The sequence below is a fragment of the Hydractinia symbiolongicarpus genome, chromosome 2 (genome assembly GCF_029227915.1).
Source record: "Hydractinia symbiolongicarpus strain clone_291-10 chromosome 2, HSymV2.1, whole genome shotgun sequence".
Lineage (NCBI taxonomy): Eukaryota > Metazoa > Cnidaria > Hydrozoa > Anthoathecata > Hydractiniidae > Hydractinia > Hydractinia symbiolongicarpus.
In genome coordinates this window covers 31,095,396-31,118,324 of record NC_079876.1, presented here as the reverse complement: position 1 = coordinate 31,118,324, position 22,929 = coordinate 31,095,396, and the positions used below count along the sequence as shown (strand labels likewise).

Sequence of the window (22,929 nt, the reverse complement as noted above, 5' to 3'; positions counted from 1 at the left end):
TCCTGTTTAACAGCGAATAAAATAATTCCAAGATAATATATGCCATTCCTTAATTTATGACAAAAACATGCGCGAGTTTATTCCTAATTTCTTTTCACTTGTTGTAGACATCGTTCCGCAAAATATCAATTTAAATGAAAATTTCCTTTAATGTGCTATAAATCTAAGCTTGCCCATCTAAATTTTTTTCTGCGGTAGAAAACACCGACACCTTGATGAACCCTAATGACTATATTTGAATAAAATAATAATCGGACTATGAATATTTATGGTTAATTGTTGGGGGGTTCATAAAATTATTCCTTTGGAACAAATTTAGCGACAAGTTCTCGTTTGTCAGGAAAACAATAACTTCTCCAAACGGGTTATTAACCCAACAGGGATAAAATATAAGTTTTTTGCACTGTAGCATTGAAAAATATAGCATATATTTCTCCCCAATAAATGCTGGAATAATTCAAGATAATACAAAACTTTAAAAATGCATACGTGGAAATAAATAAAATCGTGACACTCCAATAAGTGACACTTAAAATACTCTTTTAAAAATATATTATTGCTTCTGGTTTTTTGTATTCATCAAATAAAACGCAAATAGGCTGGAACCTATTAAACGAAATAACAAAGTAATTTATCACAAAGTAATTACTCTCTCTTTCACGACCCAAAGACAAGACTTCCGCAAAACAGTAAAATGGTGCTTAGTTTTGTCATAAGGATTATTGAAGCCATTACACTTAAAATGATAAATCTACGTTTAGTGGCGTTTTTACAAAATAACAATATTTACTTTATGTCTTTCTTACAGAAGTAATAAATCCCCTTCAAATTTTGGCTAATTGTCTCCGCCAGTTTTGCACTTTTAATGCATAATTGAGGATTTTTACATGCACTTAAAGAAGGTTTCCCTTCGATTTTTTCTGTTCCATCGCCACTCATTCTACCATAAATGCTTGCGGCTGCTTTAAATCCATCTGGGGGCTTACCCTTCTCACCACCTCGACAGTAGGTGACAATTTCATCCCATTTTTCTTTACTGGTTGTAAGATCCAAAAACTCTTCTTCGTTGAATTTGCACTCAAATATAAGCACAGCAGGTGAAAATTTATTGAACGACCATTTTTTGGCTTGCTCAAAATCTGACGTCAAGTAGAATCCATCGTTATGGGCAAAATCTTTCTTTCCCCCTCCTTCTTTCAAACTAATGCCCTTAATTCTGATTGATTCAGCCGAACCGTGGTCTGTGCCGTGATACCAAAACCCTTTTTTGTATGGACTTGTGGTGTTTCTATGGTCAAATTTGTTGTCTTGAGAGCAGAAATGACTTTCTTTCACTGGTACATTTGCGATGTATACCAGCTGTCCTTCTCCTTTTTGTGATTCTGGCACTGTAAACCATTGTCCTGTTAATTTTTCTTTATGTGGAAATGACAGAGAAAGATGCAGTGCATCATTCCAAAATTCCACATATTGTTTTGTCCAGTAGGACATACTCTCATGTTCAATCAAATAAATTTTAGAAAGCCAAGTTGATACTTCATGGGCTTTATCGTTAGTAAACAAAAAGGGCCGTGCTAGCATTTCTGTTACTTTATCGAAATCAGGAATTTCGGTATAGTTATCCAAGTTGTCTTCAATCAATTCTCTAACGTAGTACAAATAACTCTCATGACCTGGCAAATTGTCTTGACACTGTTGAACGTGTTGTACGGCTTCTTGTGTTAAACCGAAGGCTTTAACCCCGATTTCTTTTTGTGGGATAAAAGAGGCAGCATTACTAACTGTTAATTCACCATGTCTAGAAATAAATAATTGTAATGAATAAGCAACGGGTGTTATTAAATAGTTAAAATGTATTTTTTAGGTATGGGAAAGGCAATTGAGTTAGTTGTTCTACTGGACCGACCGACTGTATTTTTCCAAAAAAGTATAAAATAACAACACACATTTTCCTAAGTTCTTCACAAATTTTAATGTTCTTACATCAAACGCGCAGAAAGAATTCCGCATGAACAACCTCGTCCCCAGGTTCTTTTGCCTTTTTGACATCAAGGCAATTTATTCGCGCGCCATAATATATGCAACGATTTACTATAAAGATGGCGGATTTTGTTACAAAAAGGTTGAAAGATAAGAGAGAAATGTTCAAAAAGATTACCTAAACGAATAAAATAAAATTATATTAATTAAAAAAAACGGTGAGCCAAACAGTAAATATTTTTGTGATAGATGTATTTCCATTGTTGACATTTTGAATGAAAATAAAGGTTGTTTTTAAAGTTATGTAAAAACAAGACTTTTGACAATTTAGCTGGATAAGAAAAGAAATGTAGCTAGCTATCTATCTTGCTAACATGTTCATAATAATAAGCCATTATTAAATAAAAACACACTTATTTTTTATTCATTTTTCTACTTTAAAAACAAGTGCTCTTCCAAAAGTGCAATTTTAGGTAACTGATGTGACCATTTCTGTAACGAAAGAAATATACGTTGAGGAAGCGTGTAAAATTATATCTTCTTTCTTCTTAACCCTATTCGGTCCGGGGGGGGGGGGGGTGGGGGCGGATTCCGCCCTCCCCTGACGGTTTTTTTAATAACTCCTTATTGCTTTGTTATATGGCTATGATACTTACTGAGTTTCAATACTTATCTATTAGACACCTGCATGCTAAATTTTTAGGTCTCATACCTTTCAGAGGCTTTGATATTGGCCATTACTCGAAACTACCCCTGACAATCTCTATGAAATCCTTATAAGGGTAAAATATAATAACTCCTGTTAGGACTATCCTTAGAAGTTGAAACTTCCAACACAACTTTGTTTCATCAAGAAGAATCATTGTGAATAATTTGGACACGTGACTAATCCGATTTCCTGATTTTGTCGGATTTTACCAAAAATCGGAAAAAACGGATTTTCGGGCAATTTTTGGCAATTTGTTATCCGAGCCATGTAAAAACCGGATGATATGTTAAAGAAATTTTATTTAGCTTCCAGAAACTTTAAACAGAATGTAAGAATTCGCTCTAGAACAAAAGTAATTATATTTTAAGCAGATAGTGGCATTTTTAACAATTTTTAAGCTTCTGATGACCAACCTCGTCCCCAGGACCTCTTTTCGCTTTTTTGATATCGGGGATGGCGCGAAGAAGAAGGCCCTGGTCCCCGCCGGTCGGATTTGCAATATGATTGGTAGCCTCACTTTTACTAATTATGCTTAAAATTTATAAACATTCCGCGAGTGAGACGAGTCGCCCGTATCATCAAGTTATAAACAAAAATGGTAGCCCCTCTGTCTGGTTGAGTGTCTGGTGCGCACATGGGAAAAGAAACTTGGATGGAAAATAAAATAAAAAGAAGAGGCAATTTTTTCATTCTGAAAATATAAAATAAAATGTTATAATTGGTTTTTCTACAGAAATGAATAGAGATATTTATGTAGCTAGCTATTTACAAGAAAAATAATGGTTTGTTGTTGATATGTAGTTTTGCAAATATATACATCATATATATACACTATGTGGCAAGCTCAGTACTAGCTAGCAGTAAAAATATTTTGCCAATGAAGGTGTTGTGATTAGCTAGATGATAGTATATCTATAAAATAATTAAGAGTAATATAGCGAGAAATAGTAAGTTTGTGTACTCTACAAGGTATTTTCAAATTGGTAATCCCAAAAACTTAATTCAGAATGAACAAAGAAAATAACAAGGTAAAGTATATATATTTTTTGCCTATAACTAGCTTACATTTTTTTAAAATTGAGGAAAAAATTATATTTTTAGGTACAAACTACACCAAAGAAGTTATATGTACGAAAAGAATACGATGAATGTCTTTGCAGGGTATGTGCCAAAGCCTTCCAAAAAAAGCATATGGTGAATATATTTTCAAATAAAGCAAAAGAAAAACAATTGGAACAAAAAATTATTAGAACATGTGGACTTGATATTACACAAGAGGATTTTTTAACAAATGTAATATGTAGAAACTGTCACACGTTTATAAATAAAATGTGGGAATTTCGAAGGTCATGTCAAACTAATCAAATCGAGCTCCGACAAAAAGTTTCCATTAAGCGGCTGAACACTTTTTCACCCAGGAAAGACCAGGACAAAAGAAAGTGTTATTGGACACTACACAATGTTTAAATCAACCAAGAAAAAGGTTACAAATGTCTGTTTCTGACAATAAATCTAAAGAAAAATCAAACAACAATATAGCAACACAGGATATTTACAACAACACATCAACAATAAATATTAAATCTGTATATAATAAAGACAGTGACAAACTTTCATCTGAACATTTTAATATATATCAGCAAAATGCCATTGAGAGAGCAATCCATACCAATCAGCCATCTGCTTTATCACATGTTATCACACAAGTACTGCAAATGGATATATTACTCAAAAAGGACATAACAACTAAAATCAATAATGCTGGCAAGAAACTGTGTAAAAGGAAAGGCAACTCTAATGTTGATGGAGGACTTATGTGAATAATATTAGATATATTTGGAGCATCAACACCCATACCTAGAGCAGTTGTAGCAAATACTACTCTAATTCGTGAATCTGACTTCTTCAACTCCTTCAATATATCCTCTTTCATTTGTGTAGTACAAGAAGCATGAAACTGTGCAAACAATCTTGCTCTAGGACAAATATTGTCACCAACATAATGATTTCTTATAACATTTTCAAATAATTTGTACCCATACCCACAATATCTTAAATGCATGTAAATTATTGTCATGGGATAGTGTTCTCTTTGCACGTTTAATTTTTCAGCCAACGGTTTGAGAATAACTTCAAATCCTTTCAAACCCAAGTTAGAGTTTGGGCGTCTTTGTATGTTTAAATACACATTTTTTCGATTTGGCGATACAGCAATGACTTTATACGTAATAAGGGCGAGCGATTTAATCAAATATTCTACAGTGTCTGGTGTAGCAGTAGCGGTTAGAGTCAATGTAACAGCATCTGGGAAAAGTGCCTTTAACGTAGACAACTCGCTAAAATTTTTTCGGAAATCCTCACCCCTATAAATCAAATAAAGCACATTAAAAGTTTATATTTTTTGAAGATACACATTATATATAGTATATGTTATTTTATGTAGCAATATACAAAGTTTTAAATTTATGAATTTACTTGAACGGCATAGTTTTATTTATAATATATAGTATGTATGTATGTAGTTTTAAGTAGAGAGAGAAAAAATATTTTGTTTATAATAATTAAAAATACACACTGGAAGCTTGAGTTCACCATTGACAAAGTCAGGGTAGGCGAATTGATTCGTGAAGTGGAGACAACATCCAAAATAAAGTTTTACATTGTCGCATAACAAACATTTTAAAATTTGTTTCTAGCATAAAAGTGTTCGGCAGCCCTGTCTTTTTTTAAAAAAAAAACACAAAAAAAAATGATTCACTGGAGTGTTTTTACTTACCACATGCTTACACAATGTGCTTCATCTATAACACAACTGACAACATTTTCTTGGTAAACAGAACTTTTTAGCAATTCTCGTCCTCTGACACTAAACAGAGATTCTGGGTGAGCAAAATCCTAGTTTTAATTCGCCATTTTTAATTGAAATTGGTATTTCAGGCTCACCATTCTCATCACACGAAAACAATTTTTCAGGCACAACTGTTTGCTCCAAATGAAGCACCCCAGCACTAATACCTCACTGGTCCTCTATGATAGAATTAAGAGGGCACACCACCAATACTATATTTTGGACACTTTTTTGGCAAAAAGTCTGCCAACAAATGAAACAACAAGGATTTCCCAAATCCAGTAGGTAAAACACCAATAACATCATATCCATTTAAAAGAAGCTTGAAACATTTAACTTGCTGTGGCTTTAAGATAATATTATTTATGTTATTAATTAAAAAAGTTTGTTGCAATCTACAAAATAATTGCAATATCTTGTCCATTTTGAAAAACGGAACCCTTTTAACACTTTAACTCGCCGTTCACTTTTTGAAATAATTTTAAATTCTTAGTTTTACTCCATATATGGATGTCACATATCCATATAAAGAACGTACTATAAGTGTGCCAAGTTTGATTCAATTTGAACAATCCTATGAAAAGTTATTGAGGGGGGGGGGGGGGGGCGGAATCCGCCCCCCCCCCCCCCCGGTCATAGTATGTTAAAGTAAAAAAAAAAAAAAATAGTGTGTTGTTTTAACCCTATTCGGTCCGGGGAAAAACCGGACCGAATAGGGTTAAAAATCAAGTATCATTCTTCTAAAAACTTTAGGTATCATAAATATTTACCCTATTTATAAACGCTAGAATATACTAAAATGATATAAAACAATAAAAAGATCTAAAAGTAAAGATAATGTGCTGCAAATGTTATTCTATATACAAGTTTATGTTAACGTTCGAAAGTGGTCTTCAGCCTTCTCGATAACTTCATAACAAGTTTAAAACTTTGGTAGGGTTAGGGTTAACAGACACATCACACTTGTGTAAAAATTAGCCACACAGGTCACACACTGAGTTTGAAAAATGGTAACAGAAAATATTAATTTCGGGTAACTCAGACTTTCCGGCAGGAAAAAGAGAAGAAAACAATTTCAACAAAATATTTCAAAATTACAGATAAAAGTCCAACATACAAGTATAAGCACAAATTTATAAATATTTACGTATCTAACACATAGAATAAAATGGCAGGAGTAAGTAAAAGACTATACAGTCTTATCATCTTACACCTTATTTAGCCATCATTAAATGAGCCGTTAAATAGAAATTGACGATTAAAAATGTAAATAAAAATGGTAAACGTTAAATGTCAAATAACAAGAAAACACTTAATTATGACACGTAGCTAGTTTTTTTTTCAGAAGGAAAATTTGTTCGTTGTTATTACTTCATAAGAGCTGATTTTTTAAGCATTTTTGAATTAACTTGTAGATCAAATGCTTTTCATCTATCACTGAGTAGAAGCACGATCCTTTGGACCACGGCGTGATATCGAAATGTTTTTTTATATTAGATATGATTTTTGGCCTAACAAAATAGTTACCTGAAAATCTAGTTGGGTATTTATGTTGACATTTCTTAAATATCTTAAAATTCTGGGTCCATTCAATCGTTTATTGCCGCTGATTCCAGCGCTTAAACGTCGGCGCCTAATATGCTTACTCTTCATTACGTTAAATATGGTAGCGTTTTCTAAATTCTTATTGGTTGTTAAAAATGTTCTTCATCTAGAAATAATAAATAGTTCCGAAACATAATCAAATATTGTGCCGGATTATAACACAGATATTGGATTTCTAATTTTGTGAATCATACAAATGTTTTATACCTACAAAACCATAAAGAGAGTGCTAAGCAGGTTTTGTTCACGATACCAGTTTTGTTTTATCATATGTGAAAAGTTGTTGTTTTGAATTCTCAAAATCAATACACAGTAGAACCTCAAGTACAGCATTCTCTCGCTATAGCGGCACAACGCTGGTTTCATCGCATACGTGGAAACTAGGTATTAAACTGTTATTCATTCACAGACAGGGTTTGTTGTATCGAGAATCTACTGTATCTGCGATAATCTTTACAAAATGGAACATGTATCAGACACCCACAAAATAACGCAGCAGAATGCTACTGCAAACCCTTAGCAACAGTAACTAAGAGTATACAAACATACCAACACTCATAAAATATAATACCAAGACAGAAATATACGTGCCATGCCAAACACAAGCTATATTAGCAGCAAAACGTTATCATGTCTAAAATTTCTCAGACAATCAGAGACATAAATATGTGGCCAAACACCAAATATACAAGTTCATTATGCAGAAACTGTCCCCCTGCCCCCCCCCCCCCCCTCCCCCCCTTATATCAATGTTTCAACGAAATTCAGTGCATGACAGAAAACATAACATTGATAGTGGGGGGAAGGGGGCTACAGTTGTTATATTCACTATTTTTAATGGCTTGGCCACATTTGTTGTCCCTGATAAATAAAAAGCTGCATATATTTTTATAAATATATTCTTTTTCAGCGGATATATCTCGTACAGGATTTTTCTAACCAGTAAAACCAGTAGCCCAGTACGATCTATGATATTTTTTAATAAAAACAAAAGGGAATTCAATAACCCTTTCTGATGAAGAATGAAGATCAAATTAAGAACATTTCAATCTTGAAATGAAAAAAAAACAAAACAAATAACGCATAAGTAACTATCCTTACTGAAAGTTTACGTCCTCGTCGTCAATTTGTATTTGTTTGGGTTCCTTCTCTTCTGTTGTTTGCTTACCACCATATCTCTCCGCACAACTTTCCTGGGTGAGATCGGAAGTCAATAGACTGATTTTTGCCAACTTTTGTGGTGGGAAAATTACAGCCATATTTGTTTTTTATCCAAAAACATTGATGAATATTTCTAACCGGTACAACTAAAGAGTAAAATATAGGGACAAAAAAGCAATGATGAAATGATAACCTTTAGATGTATTTTCAAATTCAATATTTTGTTTAAAATGCTATACCGAGTGTAGCAATAATGTTGCTCACACACTTTAACATTTTATTTTGTTTCTTAAGGAGTTTCATTCGATTATATTCATCTTATTGTGAGATATTTAGCATGGCGTGTTCATCGTCCTGCTAAGCTGATTACAGTCTACAAGAAAGGAAAATTGAATTTTTCCCACAGATAGAAGGGTTCAATGCCAACCCAAAAAACAAGAAAAGAATCTAATTTTATCTGTGTTTACGTTACCAGTGAGACAACATATAACAACATATGTTGATTGTGCTTATTTTTTCAATTCATATGGGGCATGTGGGGCATTGTATATTAAGAAAACATGAATGTTAGAGGAAACGCATTTGGTTTAAATAATTCAGAATTTCGACTTTAAAAATATTGCGCTATTAGCACGAGTCATTGTCATTGGATAATATAAATATTGTAATGACAGGCTAAATGCAATTTGGAGTCAATCTATGTAATAAGTGCAGAGGTATTGTTATCCCCACCACCATTATAGTTGAAAAGGGAAATGTTTTAAAGTCTAACAAAACAATGTTGTGAATTTAAAAAAAACACAAATCGTTCAAGTTGACATTTTAGGAAAGTTTCCAAAGCTTTGGTCTGGTAAAAAATCGCAAAATAGACATGGGAACGAGGTTGCTGACACGGTGCTATAGCAACATGTGATGTTGATGTTTTTTTAATTGCTTTTTCTTAATTAATTCTCTCTTTTTTAATTCATTTTGGCAATATTAATCAGATTAATTTTTTAGACGTGAACACACAAAAAAGATTATGGAAAAGAATTAACAAAAAATCAGCAAGGACAACCCGTTTTACTTTAAACGATTATTATCAGGCTAGAAACACTTTTAAAAAAGAGGTTTATTTTAAACCAATGACCTATTTATCAGGGTCAAAAATTTATATCAAAAGAAAAAAACCTAGCAAAAAGTGTAAAAGAGTGTTAATAATATGGGACGAAATTTCCAAATTTTAATAATTGCTAATTGTGATAAAATTTTTGAGTGTTTTTCTGATGTAATCATGTTTTAGTTGACTCAACTCATAACATGACATAACAAACACCACATTTTCATGATTTTTTTTCACAACTAGTTTTATGTAAAAAACAGAAAATATGTTGAATATGTTGAACAGAATAAAAACAGAACGTGCACAAGTACCATTTATATAGATTGTGGCATCTTTCCGTGTTTCACTTATGATGACATTAACAATTTATTGATGCTGATTCATTCCTTTTACCTGATTCGTCGCTATGAGTTCCCGTATAAAAGTTCTTTGTGAAGTATTATTTCTTTACCTTTTTAAAAAGGATTATAAATCCTTTTTAAGAGTTAAAACTATGTCATGGCTTTATACCAGCTATAGTTTTACCTTATTCGTCTTTACGACCTTTGTATAAAGTTATGTGGCATGTTATATTTTTTACTCTTAAAAAGGATTAAAAACTCTTTTAAACATTTAAGCTCTTTTCTCCATAAAGTATATTAAAAAGTTTTGATAGCATCCTCCCTGTTTTGAAACACGATTTATCGTTAAAATTAAAATGCTATGATGTGAAACTGGACAATCGGGTTTGTTAAATGCACTTAAAACTTGACCTTTGAGATTTAGATCAAATTGGGTTCTCGTATGATGGGTAATAAAATACACTTCAGAAATACAGGCCTATAAGAAGCCCCAGGTTTTTTCCACTCAAAGAAACTACTAAATTTTTTTGAAAACTGTCCATCACAAATACTCTTATGGAAATGTCAATCTCTCCCCCAGAACGCATTTTAATCTTCAAAATGATGCTGTTAACAAGGAAGTAGGAAATTTTGGATCTAATTTATTCAATAGTCATAAAGGTTTTCAAATAACCCATTATATTTACTAACTAACTTTTACTATATTATGAACAATGTACATTATCAGGGAAAGTTGGAGTAGAAAAACATCAGAAAAGATTGTGGGGAAAAATGTAGATACTATCATTTTACAGTTTAAATTTTTTATTTTATTTTTTTTTCTAAAACTATATTTTATCTTGAGAAAACCCTGCTCTCATGTAGGCCTTTTTTATTTTTTTACAAGAACCAGTAGATTTGACCTTTCTTCAATTCTTTTTTTCTATTTTATAATTCTTGAAATGGTTCTATTCTGAATCATTTTTTAAGTGTTTAAGGTAAGAAAAGGGTTAGTAATACCATGTGTGGAATCATGACATCTGCATAACACTGTAAAAGTGTGTGGAAAACTTTCTTTTCGTATATGCTTGATGGAAAGGTCTACAATACTATTTTTTTGTTCAACTTTGCTATATATATGTGTATGTGTGCAAATTTAGCCAGATTTGACAACATCTAAATTATACGAACATACTGAAAGAAAGGAGATATTTATTATTAGAAAAGTATCCCATTATTTTTAGGTGAAAAATTGCAAAGCTTTTCTACTCACCAAAAAGGTTTCTAGTTGTCTATCGTTTTTCTTAAGCTGAGAAAACACCTTGCTTTAAAAGGTGTACTCTACATTTTTAAAATGTCTGAAATGAAATTATTACATACTAAATTTCGTAACTTCTCTGGCTATAACACTTCTTTATACTTCAAAAATAATATCTCTGTTTTTATCAGAGAACAGAATAGACATTGACCAACGTACAACTTTACAGGGCTTTTCCTTCAACTTATTATTAAAGAAAATAAGTAATACTTAAAAGTAAAAGTAGATCAAAATACATAAAACCTTCTAAAATATAAAAAACTGTTAAACTTAATTTATTTTCTCTAACGGATTCATAGACGAAGGTAACTACAACTTATTCACTTAATCTCTTTTTTTACCAGATGCATCATAACATATTCTTGTAGGGTATATACCACAATGGATATTTTTAAAAAACAAATGCATACCACTAGAAAAAGAAAACTAAAAAAATGTTTTATAAGCATAACTTAAATAAAATACACGACTATAAAATTCTTACCTTTTTTACCTTTCTTCGTTCTCAATTTCAACTCCTGCCTGTTTTCGGTAAGCTAAAACTTCCTGTGGTAGAGTAAAACGTACGGATCATTAGAAAACAATGTTTTGACAGTGTAATATACCATTTGATTGGTTGTTTCTAATCAATAGATTTCTTGTTTTAAAAAACTAATGATGTCATAGTGTGAACAGGCCTATTGAGAAGTATTTCTTTTACATGGCACAACAGCTGACAATTTGCTGATTATATTTTTAAATTAAAAGTTATAAGAGGAAATCGACTTCATGGAATGAAAAAGAAAATTTGATTTCTGATAAACTTAGGGAAAACTACAGAAGTGTATATTAAATAATACGGTTGCAGAGTATAAACAACTTAAAAGCACAAATTATCGGTTACTAATTTTTGGAATAATTTCGTCGCAACTGCTGTTTTAAGTTTTTTTACAAAATCCATCACCAGTCTCTTTTGGACGAAGTACCATACGGAAAATAAAAGTGACGTGAACATTAGGTAGCTCTTTTGGTGAATTTTGTTGATGGATATAGGTAGCAGACTACAAAACGAGATAAGACGCGTGTATTAAGCGTTGGGTTCAATAAAAACTCGCTAAGCGTGTTCACATTTACTAAAGCAAAGCTAGACATCTGACAATGAAAACAATGAATAAATTATGATGCATTGCGAATTCTTGTACTTGTCAAGAATGTATATGACTTAATGTCAATAACGGACTTTGTTCATATATCCACTTTGCATAATATAAATTAAAGATTAAATTAAGCTTTCCAAACTTTAATTAAATTTCCGCTGTTTTGTATAATGCGTTTATCTGTCTTTATACGACAAAAATGTCATCAAAATATATTATTGTAAAGAAGAATATGGACAATGCAATCAAAAAAAAAAAAAAAAAAAACTCAAATCGTACAAACAGAATTATTTTAAATAATTTAGGACTTGAACGCACATTAAGTACAGGTAACGTTAGACAATAGCACTAATTAGTTAGAGGAGTCACGTCCTAAGGATGCGGCGTGTTTGATTATTCCCTAAAGCACTTGTGAACAGGGTTATTTTTATAGGAAGCATACTGTTTAGCGTAAATGGAAGAAAATGTTTTGGAACGGATTCCCCCCCCCCCCCTGACGGTTTTTCTTGAATAACACCTTAATGCTACTTTGCATGGCTATGAAACTTACTGAGTTTCAATATTTATCTATTAGACACCTGCATGCCAAATACTTAGGTCCCATACCTTTCAGAGGCTTTGATATTGTCCATTACTCGAAACTACCCCTAAAAATCTCTAAGAAATCCTTATAATGGGAAAAATTTAATAACTCCTGCCAGGATTATCCTTGGAACTTCAAACTTGCAACACAACTTTGTTTTATTAAGAAGAATCATTTTGCATAATTTGGACACGTGATCAATCCGATTTCCCGGATTTTCGGGCAATTTTTTGCAATTTTTTATGCGATCCACGTAAAAACCGGAATATATGTTAAATATCTTTTATTTTTTCAGTAGCTTCAAACATAATGTAAAAATTCCCTTTAGAACTAAAGTAACTGAAATTTATGGAGAAAGTGGAATTTTGAAAAAATTTCAAGCTTTTGATAAAAATGTGCTGACGCAAGCAAAAATTTATTTTGTTCCTTTTGTGACGTACTATAAGTATGTCAAGTTTAATTTAATTTGAACAAGCCATGAAAAGTTAATGAGAGGGGGCGGAATCCGTCCCCCGGTCATAATATGTTCGAATAACCCTGGACCGAATAGGGTTAAAACGATATGCTTCAGGAGTCATTCCAAAAAAATGGAACGGGAGGGAGGCTAAAAGAGCTTCCCCACAGGTTCGAAATGGGTTGCAATACAAACAAAAACACGTTCCAGTTATTAACGAGATGACTAGCTGTAAGTCATGTGAAAGATTCACTAGGGAGACGAACAATGGAAAAGATAAAGCTTTGTTGCCAGGATAAAGCATTGTTTGCATCAACAATGACCCCCTTATATGTTACGGAAATGTGATAAATTTAAAAATTATGCATGCTAACTGATTATTATGCATATCTCTATTATAATAGCCGTATTCCGCCTTTTTGTGCGTCTATTTGTCTTTTTGTTACAGAAACACGATAGGCGATATATAAAGGACGGGCGACCCTGTGGATTTGTTTCACGGGCTTACAACTAGTTAATAATAATATTCTTATACTCACTACCCAGGACTGAATTTCCAAATGATTATATCTCCATAAAATATACACAAAAAATGTCCCTGAAGCTAAAGGTTTTTATGGTTACTAGAGAATTAAACAGACTTTTATTCTCAGCATGTGTAACACGAGAGGGTAAATTTTAGTTATTTGCCATTCATTGTCACTTTACTGACACTGGAAATGTGTAACAAAGGTATCTTCATAGACTCATAGAATTCATAGAATTTTTTTTCACATTATAATGTCGTTACAACGAAATTTTAAAATTGGGTAAGCCACAAGTAAAGGTGTTATTCGGCATTGAACATTCTCTGTGGAGCGCTTAATAGGAGTCGTAAAATGTGCCACACGATCAAGTGGAGCGCTTTAGTACAGGCATACAGTATGTCGTAAATCAATTGAAGCTCATACACCTATTTAGTGGTAAAACTGCAACATATTTTTTAACTTTCCCGCAACGATATATAGCTGAAATAAAAAGAGTGTTTACAAACCGTTGTTACCCTGTCATAGCAACAAAAAGCAACTTAGAAGGACGCAAAAAAACCCAGAAAGAAGGTGACTCGACTTCATACAAAATGCTTCAGAATAGATTCAATGCTTAAATCAAAATAGCTAATTCGAATTACGCTTATAACTGAGCATGAAACACGCAAATTTTAGTAAATATCCGGAAGATTCTACAATTACACTTTATTGAAAGTGGTGCCTTTTAAAGCTATGCGAGATGCAAAGTTCACTGGATGTTCACAGATTTGCTGAATAATTGCGTTTGTATTCGTTTTTTAAAAGCCATTCAAGGCTGTGGTCTAACTGGCTTTTGAATTTTATAAACCAATCATTTTTAGAGGATATGTAAACATTAAAAGCACGAGAAAACATATGTGTTTTTGTAGGTTGTAAAAAAATTTAAAAAATACGTGTTGCAGAAACTGGTTTAAAACACATGCGCCGTTGTAACTGTGGCACAATTAATGTGTAAGAAAATATCTTTAAAAATTTCAAGTCCATCTAATGATGTTTGCACAGTTCACTTCTGACATACTTTTAAGCAAAATCTTTGTAAAGCGCGGGAAGAGCCATTATGAATCTTTTGATATGATGAATAATTGTTTTGTTTTATTTCTGTATGCTAAAGTTTATTTAAGATCTCTTGTCGCAAGAAAAAAGCATGATTTTTTAGAAAGCATCTAAAATTAACGTGTATTAGTTAGCCTTGAAAAATAAGATTATAAATGTAAAATGTTTAATGTGAACTTAGAGTGAAATATTTGAGACCGTCCGTCCGTCCGTCGGGCTATTAGCTAGTTTTTTATATTTAGCTACAAACATCTGCACACAACACTTTGCATGAATTAAATTGATTGATGAGTTCGTTCTAAAGATGAGTTCGTTCTTTTTTAATGCAGCACATGTTTTTGCATCGCGTATGATTTCAATAGCTCTAAAAAAGATGTATCTCCTCATGCAACATAAAATCCACGAGATTCAAATAAGTTAAATTATGTCCTAAAAGGCTTCAGTACATTCTCTATGTCATCTGGTATAGTCCTAAGTATATAACTAGCTTTTCCTGTCATCGACTTTACATGGAGTCTTCCTAAAGCAAGAAGCTCAAAGTTTCAAGTGAATTGTGTCTTAAATTTTTTTGTACGGAAAGTTAAGAGACAAAAAGCCACAAGAACAGACAACCTTTCTCCTGGACTTTTACCAGATGGTAGTAATTTATATCTAAACAATTAGCACATTTCGAAAATTTCTAAAACAGCATTCATATACCAATCCAGTAACATTTCTGTTCCTGGAAACTATTATTTAATATCTGTGTTGCCTGTTGCCTTAAGATTCTCGAGAAAGCAGTACACGAAGCTTTTATTGAATCCCTGGAAAAGGAACAGTTACTAGATATGGACGATACGGTTTCCGCAGCAAAGGATTGACAAACATGGCTGCAACATTATTGTGTGACAACATACGCCACTTTTTTGCTTGTTGGAGCGTTTGATACAATCAGTTATAATGTTTTGTTAAACAAGCTACCTCTTTGTGGAATACAACATCGAGAATTGGTGTGGTTCACGGACTATTTAATTAACAGAACGCAAAAAAATTCCTGGCGCAAAATCAAGCACTGAATCTATATCGAGCAATGTGCCACAAGGCTTCATTCTATGCGCCTTTAACAAATATTTCTAAATAATTATAAGTTTCCATCCATTTGCAATTTATTGACCCTAGAAGAATGTCGTGCTTTTTTAACGTATTGACGTCGTGGCAGACTGTCAACAAGGTTAACAAGTAGAATATTATTTTTTTGGGATTTGTTAAAGCGCACCCAGTTCGTTTGTCACGCATACACGGATTTGGAATATTTTTGTATAGGACTAATTGATTGGCCCATGGAAAACCCCCTTTTACTTGTCCACACAGTAAAATATATTGTTTTAGAAATTTTTATAGCCGTAACTCTATAGTGTAGACATTGAAATGCTGATAAAAAGTAATCTAGAGGATCACAGTCAAGACTTTATTGATGTTATGTTTATTGAGTTCTTGATGATGTAACGAACCAATTTCGGTCCAGGTTGCCTTTAGTTACCACTGGAGAAGACGTCAGTTATTTCTACGCGTTTCTAATTTATTTGACAGTGGATCTGCCACATAATCTTGTTCTGTAACCAATGCATTTTATTTTATAAAGCAACATTAACACTTTTTCTTTCGTTACTATCAAAATCAAAATATCTTAAACTATTCAAAAGTTATTTGATGTGGTCAAATCCACCCATCTCCTAGAAAAAACGTTCTGTAATAACAAAGTTAATACTAGGACGAAAATTAGACAAATTTCCCAAAACTAGGGGAAATTATCCCGTTTCAGAACTTTCAGGTTGATCGTCACTAAAAAAATCTTCGCACATTAACCAAATTAGCAATGAAGGAGGAAGGGCATTAGGTGCCCGCGGCAAATAAAATTTTAACTTCTTTTGAATTACATGCTCATTTTTTGAAAGTTTATGGCTAATAATATTTTTATAACTTGTATATTTTCCAAAACATTTGGCTCCACCCGGTAATGTCGTCACAATTTTTTAGACAATGGTCATCACAATCATAGTAAACTTAATTGACGGAGTCATCAAAATTGACGGCGTCATCAAAATTGGATTTTTCAGCGACATTATAACTAACGTCTCATTTGAAATAATTAATGTCTCTTCCCGCGTAGGTAACTAAGGACCGCTTTGGACCAAAGTTTTTCAAATTCAGCACAGCCCTCCTGTTGTGGAAACGACGGTCTTTTGCCGTCATACATACCCTGGTGGCCCCTAGCTACCCAAGAAGGAGATAAAGTCGGTTTTCTTACCAGTTCCTAAGTTACCGGCCCTAGAAACATATTTTTCAATAGTCATTAGTCAATAAAGCTCCAACAACATCCAAGTCCCTTAAAGTGTCCCCTAGTAACAGCCAAGACGCCTGGGGACAGTTTAAACATGCTGATTGAATAAAATATATATCGAACCTCCAGGATTGGCTCTTTTGCCAACTGGGTAAAATTTTGGTAATATTTAGGCAAACTTCGCCCTAAGGCGTTAAACGACTTTTTGCATACACAAAAGGGTGGTCTAAAAAAAGGAGAATAGCTGATTGACATGTACGTTTGGACTGATATTTCGGTTGAGCTCTGAATCTTGCTAGTTCTCACGTCTCCCTATCTTTTCATCTAGTTTCTGTTGCGTTCACTATCAACATATAGGCATCCAATAACTTGTTGATTAATAAATAACGTGTTGATTATCAAAAGAGCTTTAACCTTTAAGCGGAGATGGTGTAATAGTAATGCACTCGGTTTGTAATCGTAAGATTTCAGGTTCGAGTCCCCACTGCAGCGCACTTCAAATGTAGTGTTGTCAGTTCATTTAGAGGCAACTTTTAATCGCACATGGGCTTGTGTTACAGCAATGCTATACGTATCTTTAGCGGTGATATAGCATACTTTCAATTGGAAGGAAAGAAGAGCCAGCCGTTAGGAAAGGATCCCCTAGGACGTTAAAATTCACGTCACTTACTTACATACGCACTTTAACGCAATTTTATAAAGAATATAAGTTTTGAGTTAGAATTTTGCCAGTCGATTCAGAAAACAAACGAATCAAACACAACAGATTTCATGGATCATTCTGCTAAAAATTTATAAGGTATTCTTTTCGTAAATATTGGACAGCTCATTATTCTGCTTTCAATAGAATGTTCTCGATGATCCATTCTTTATACTCTGCTACATTAGTATATAAACCATACGAATGTGGTCTCGCGCATTCAAAACCAGAGGATACGATTCCAGTCGCATACCAACGATCTATGAGTAATAGTAAAGTTTAAAAACTCTAAAATCATACGTTGCAACAAATTTGATAAAAATATATCGCATTTGCTATATAATGTCATGAAATATAAAATCGTACAGAGAGAGAAACCGGTACCTTAGTTTTTGCGCGCGGTTTTAATTTTCACGCAGGTGGGTTTCACCAAAATTTTTTCCTGTGCGAAAAAATTATTTTATCGCGCAGTAAGTTGCACAAAATTTAATTGGCGCGAAACAAGAAAACGTGTTTTTCTCATGGATGATGTAAAAGGTGGCCTAACTTTTGAGAGTGTCGAATCCAGAAAAAGTGTAAAAGAAGAATTCGATTTTTACGTCAGATTGTTATAAATGGTTAGCGAAAGTCAAAAATAATTGGACAACTAAAAAAAACAGCAATCTATATCCATATTTTTAGAAAATGTTTTTGTTACACAGAAGGAAGAACAAACAAACATTATATGCGTGGAAGGAAATGTGATAAATTTGGGTATTATGCATAGTAACTGGTTATTATACATTAACTGAAATCGGTAAGATAATAGAGAGGAGTTGCGAGTGAAAGCTGATTGTCATAAAATTGCGACAAACCTTTCTTGTTGCAAACCAGTGCTCCACCACTGTCGTAATTACACGCGTCTATGCCGCCATCTTTATAACCAGCGCAGATCAACTCTTTTGGATTCACTGTGTTGTTATAAGCGACCTCGCTGTTGCAGATGGAATTCGGTACCGTATAAACTTTTGCGTGACGCAATTCATCAGGTTGCGTGCCGTTATATGAAGTGTGTCCCCAACCAACAGCGTAACAACCATAAAGATCTGGAATTATTTTTTGGTTGTCTGGTAGACAGATGGCTGCTTTGTTGGAATGTTTCAGTTTGATAGCAGTTTTTAGCTGTAATATGGCTGCAATTATAGAAAGATGCGTGTTTTTACCTTTTATTTACTGCTAGCTTTTAAAACTTAAAAAAGATCCACAAATCGAGCTCGTTCGAATTTTATTATTGAGAATTGTTCTTGTTCTATAATAACCATTTTTATCGTGAAATTGAATAAATAACCTTACGACCCGGTAGGCACATATTTTTATCAGCTTTAATTTTTCGCGCCAAAACTATTCTCACCACATTCTTAAAATTACGTGGCTTTGGGCCTACAAGAATTGGCCTATATATTTCATGAATAATAAACTCAAATTTATTTAAATGAGGCTAAATTAATAAAATATCTCTTGTCTTACCGACGTCGTTATGAAGGACTCCCCAATATTTCTGTGTTGTTTTATGGACACTGTAATTATATTTTGGATGTAGAATAATCTTTCGAACTCTAACTTCTTGCTCTAATTTATCTTTGGCTAACAATTCATGATCGCCAGCATGAACACGCCAATCTGCGGGATTTATGCTCGAATATCCAGCGTCTAAACAATGATAATTACTTATATTATCTCGCCTTACTGACTAAATTTCCATCTCCAGGGTCTCTTATCTAGAGCTGTTACCACGGGCAGTCATGTTCATTAAAGAAGCAAAATACCGTGGGAACGAAGTTTTCCTAATTTCTGTTGTGAATTCTACAAGCCGGAGAGCATTAAAGCTATTACTTTGTTATGCATTTTGTACTTTAAGTGGATGACAAATCCTTTGCTGCTAAAGACCTGCTAATTTTTTGTGCAGCCTACTTACAAACGTTCTTTTCTTTTGCTAATAATTCTTGTTTTTCCTAAACTCGAACCCATGAGATTTTGATGTTGTAGCGAACTTCCAAAAAGCTCTAGACCAGACGCGCGGAAAAAAAGGTAATTTGTCACGGGGCTTTACAGAGTGATAGGACACTGAGAATCACCTGATACAAAATTGAATTTTACTAAACACAAATCATTTGGGTAACCCATTTTATGAAAACAAGACGAAGAAAAACAAAGAAGTTATAGGAAAGATAATCTTAGTGACACAACGAGGGAGTGTTTGATAAGCGCAGTACAAAACGAAGACTCACCAAAACAATGGGCAGCAGACAGTACAAAATGTTCAGATAAAATCGCACCAGCGCACCATTGCGTTCCGTTCAATCGTAGACTGACTTGCCAGGGCCATTCTCCTGGTCTGCTTTTTACACCCCCTACTATTCGACGAACTCGTCGGCCGAGTGGTGGACGTTTTCCGCAAGACAAAAGCTCTGGTAAAAAAGTCAATTTATCGATGATAAGTTCGAAAACAATTCCTGACAGACAAATAATTTGAATCATTCTCTCCAGCGCAAGTCGAAAAAACAACTTTACCTCTTGTTCCACCGCACAAACCAAAACAATATTGCGCAGCTGTTGGATAATCACATAAATTAGGAACAAAGTGAGATAATTGTTTACATATTTCGTGCTTCTTGTTCATGACATCAACATGGTATGTTCTTGAGTATACCAGATGTACAACTGCATAAAAATATCGTACAGATCTTACAGTTATTTTACAACATATATATGTAACCTTACGACGTGCAATTTTCTCATGTACAAGTTTTTTTGATAAAATGGAAAAATACGCAAAATTTCCAAATAAGTGATAAGCTAAAAGAACAGCACAAGAGGATGCGAAGAGCGTTTATTTTTATACTCCGAAATAAGATTGAATTTGACAGAAAAATAATGAACCTTGCTTTCGAATAACTTGATTCTAATAAACTATGGTATTGATAGTCATGAGAGGAATGATTCAGAATTCAGCCAAAATTCATTTAGTTTGTTTTCCTGCCTAGTACTTTACAATCTTAATCGTGTTTACGGAGCCTCCAATGTTCCATCCCCTAAAGGTTACCTCCTGCGAAAAAAAAGTTGATTTCCTATGAAAGAGTTTGAAAGGTTGCCTAGCAAAATTCTTGATTGGTTCTTTAGAATTTGGACAAAGAGGATTAACTAATTGTGCATGATGTCATGAACTAGCTTTGCAAGGGTATTATATTTAACATTTTTGACAAGCCATATAGAGTTTCAAAATATTTTCTGGCGGTTCATTTTGACGTTTTGAACATTTTACATAAATTTCAATATTTAGCTGCCATAATTATGCTCAATAAAAGAAAATACATGTTTTACAGCTAGATCATGACGTCATAATTTCGCATAATTAGCGCAACTTTTAAGACAAATATCTCGAGAACGGATAAAGACTTTTCAAAAAAAATAAAAAGATTTCTAGAGGCCTTTTAAAGACCTTTCATATGTGCTCAACTTGATTTTTTGCCGGAGGTAACTTTAAGAAGTTGCGTAAATAATGCAAGTCAACTCGTCTAATTTAATTTTTTTGCACTCTTACCTCCGAAAAGAAAAAAAACACTGTTCATCTTCATGTAGCTAATACAATCTTTCAAATTTGGTGACAGTAACCCTAACCCTAAGCATACGTATTATTTTTATTTTTTAATAAACACATCAAAAGGTGAATAAGGGTTTGGGTCAATTTTAATTTCGATTGTTTACCCATCTGTTGTTTACATTACACGTTCAAGTAAAGTTTGTTGAATCATACAAACATCACGATAAAAGAAGAAATTAAATTTTGAATCTCACGCAAACAAAACAAAATGGCTTTGCGTTTTATCTTCAAATGCTCTTTAGATTTGCTTTTTATTATAAACTAGTCGTTAGCCCGAGGAAAATCCACTGGCTCGCCCGTCCTTTTTATACCGCATTGCGTGCTTCTCGCTATTGCGCAGCTAAGCTACCATTTTGCGTGACAGACAGACAGACGTATACGGGCATTATAATATAGATTTTTTTTATCATTTTATTATTTTGAAAGTACATATGCATATGGAGAACACCTAAAGACAAGAGCCGTCGAGCACATTGATCGTTCCGTTCTTACGGGTAAATCTGTGTTGCCTTGTAACAGTGCTGTTAGCGATCAGTTATTGGTTTGTGAAAATCGACAATGATTGTATGACGATTTCACTGTTTTGGCTCACGGGACATCAAATTAAAAGAAAGCCTGCTCATTATGCGTGATCTACCCATTTTAAATAAAAGCATACGTTCTTTGCCACTATCGTGACAAAACGTAATTTTGAAATTAATATATTCTTACGCTTCACACATAGTTCGTACTATATAATTTTTCAAATCGTAATCATTAGTTGCGTCTTGATAACCCGAAAAGCGTGGAAATCCATGTCATTTTTATTCTCCAAGTTAGTCCTTGCTAAAACCAAAACTTTGATCACTACATATTCATCTTTTTAAAAGCAACCGAGTTGCTAAAGTCTAGGCCTAAAATTGGGCCAAAAACGAAGCAAATTAACTAACAACTCAGACTTCACCTACCGTTTCCTTACTGAGCAACTTTCAGTTTCCGGTTTGGATTCTGACAAAGGACTTTTCAGAGTCATGAAAGTAAACTTTAATGGATAGACCTATTTCTGTATCCCTTTTTGTTCCGCGAAATATACATCCCAAAATACCGCAAAATTGATGGTTTGTTTACCTGTTTTATTTACAAAATTGTTTGTCCTAGAATCTAATTGTGAACATTTGGTGATATGAGAGAATAGCATGTATCTGCGAAACATTGGGTGCTTTTAATGATTTGTTTATCAGTCTAGGTGTTATATAAGCAGGGTGTACTAGGTTCCTTTGAATATGATGATATGAGTAGATGGCTGGCTGTCTTGTTCCAAACAAACACGAGATTTCAAGCTGTCAATGAAAATTAGTGATGTTGCTTGCATAATCCTGTGCATACAGTTATTGAGTGTACCTTATTTTTCAAACAACTTCTGTTAAAAACTGATAGATAAAAACAACAGTGACT

General features: G+C 33.4%; 2 protein-coding genes across 3 annotated transcripts; both read right to left on the bottom strand.

Moving 5' to 3' along the window:
- Positions 1–404: 404 nt before the first annotated feature.
- Positions 405–11,687, bottom strand: LOC130630657 (uncharacterized). 2 transcript variants are annotated; one of them, XM_057444233.1, is made up of 4 exons: positions 11,528–11,543; positions 10,999–11,083; positions 8,244–8,449; positions 405–1,798 (listed from the first exon to the last, which is right to left on the bottom strand). In XM_057444233.1, the coding sequence occupies exons 3-4, from the start codon at positions 8,399–8,401 to the stop codon at positions 787–789; spliced, it is 1,170 nt and encodes a 389-aa protein (XP_057300216.1). In that variant the 5' UTR covers positions 8,402–8,449; positions 10,999–11,083; positions 11,528–11,543; the 3' UTR covers positions 405–786. The 2 variants fall into 2 exon arrangements, with proteins under 2 accessions (XP_057300216.1, XP_057300215.1); XM_057444232.1 differs by lacking the exon at positions 10,999–11,083 and having other exon boundaries at positions 11,528–11,687.
- A 6,235-nt stretch (positions 11,688–17,922) lies between these two features.
- Positions 17,923–22,455, bottom strand: LOC130630655 (transmembrane protease serine 11B-like protein). Its single transcript, XM_057444229.1, has 6 exons — positions 21,436–22,455; positions 20,406–20,555; positions 20,123–20,302; positions 19,362–19,544; positions 18,710–19,027; positions 17,923–18,115 (listed from the first exon to the last, which is right to left on the bottom strand). Exons 1-6 carry the CDS (start codon positions 21,467–21,469, stop codon positions 17,985–17,987), a joined length of 996 nt encoding a protein of 331 aa, XP_057300212.1. The 5' UTR covers positions 21,470–22,455; the 3' UTR covers positions 17,923–17,984.
- Positions 22,456–22,929: the final 474 nt, after the last annotated feature.

Coding starts and splice junctions, on each gene's coding strand:
- LOC130630657 (XM_057444232.1), bottom strand. CDS start 8,401: ATGGCTGTAATTTTCCCACCACAAAAGTTGGCAAAAATCAGTCTATTG. Junction 1,799..8,243: donor GACGAGGACGTAAACTTTCA/GTAAGGATAGTT, acceptor ATTTATTTCTAG/ACATGGTGAATTAACAGTTA.
- LOC130630655 (XM_057444229.1), bottom strand. CDS start 21,469: ATGAAGATGAACAGTGTTTTTTTTCTTTTCGGAG. Junction 20,556..21,435: donor TGTTTTTTTTCTTTTCGGAG/GTAAGAGTGCAA, acceptor ATTTTTATGCAG/TTGTACATCTGGTATACTCA. Junction 20,303..20,405: donor TTTGTGCGGTGGAACAAGAG/GTAAAGTTGTTT, acceptor CTTTTTTACCAG/AGCTTTTGTCTTGCGGAAAA.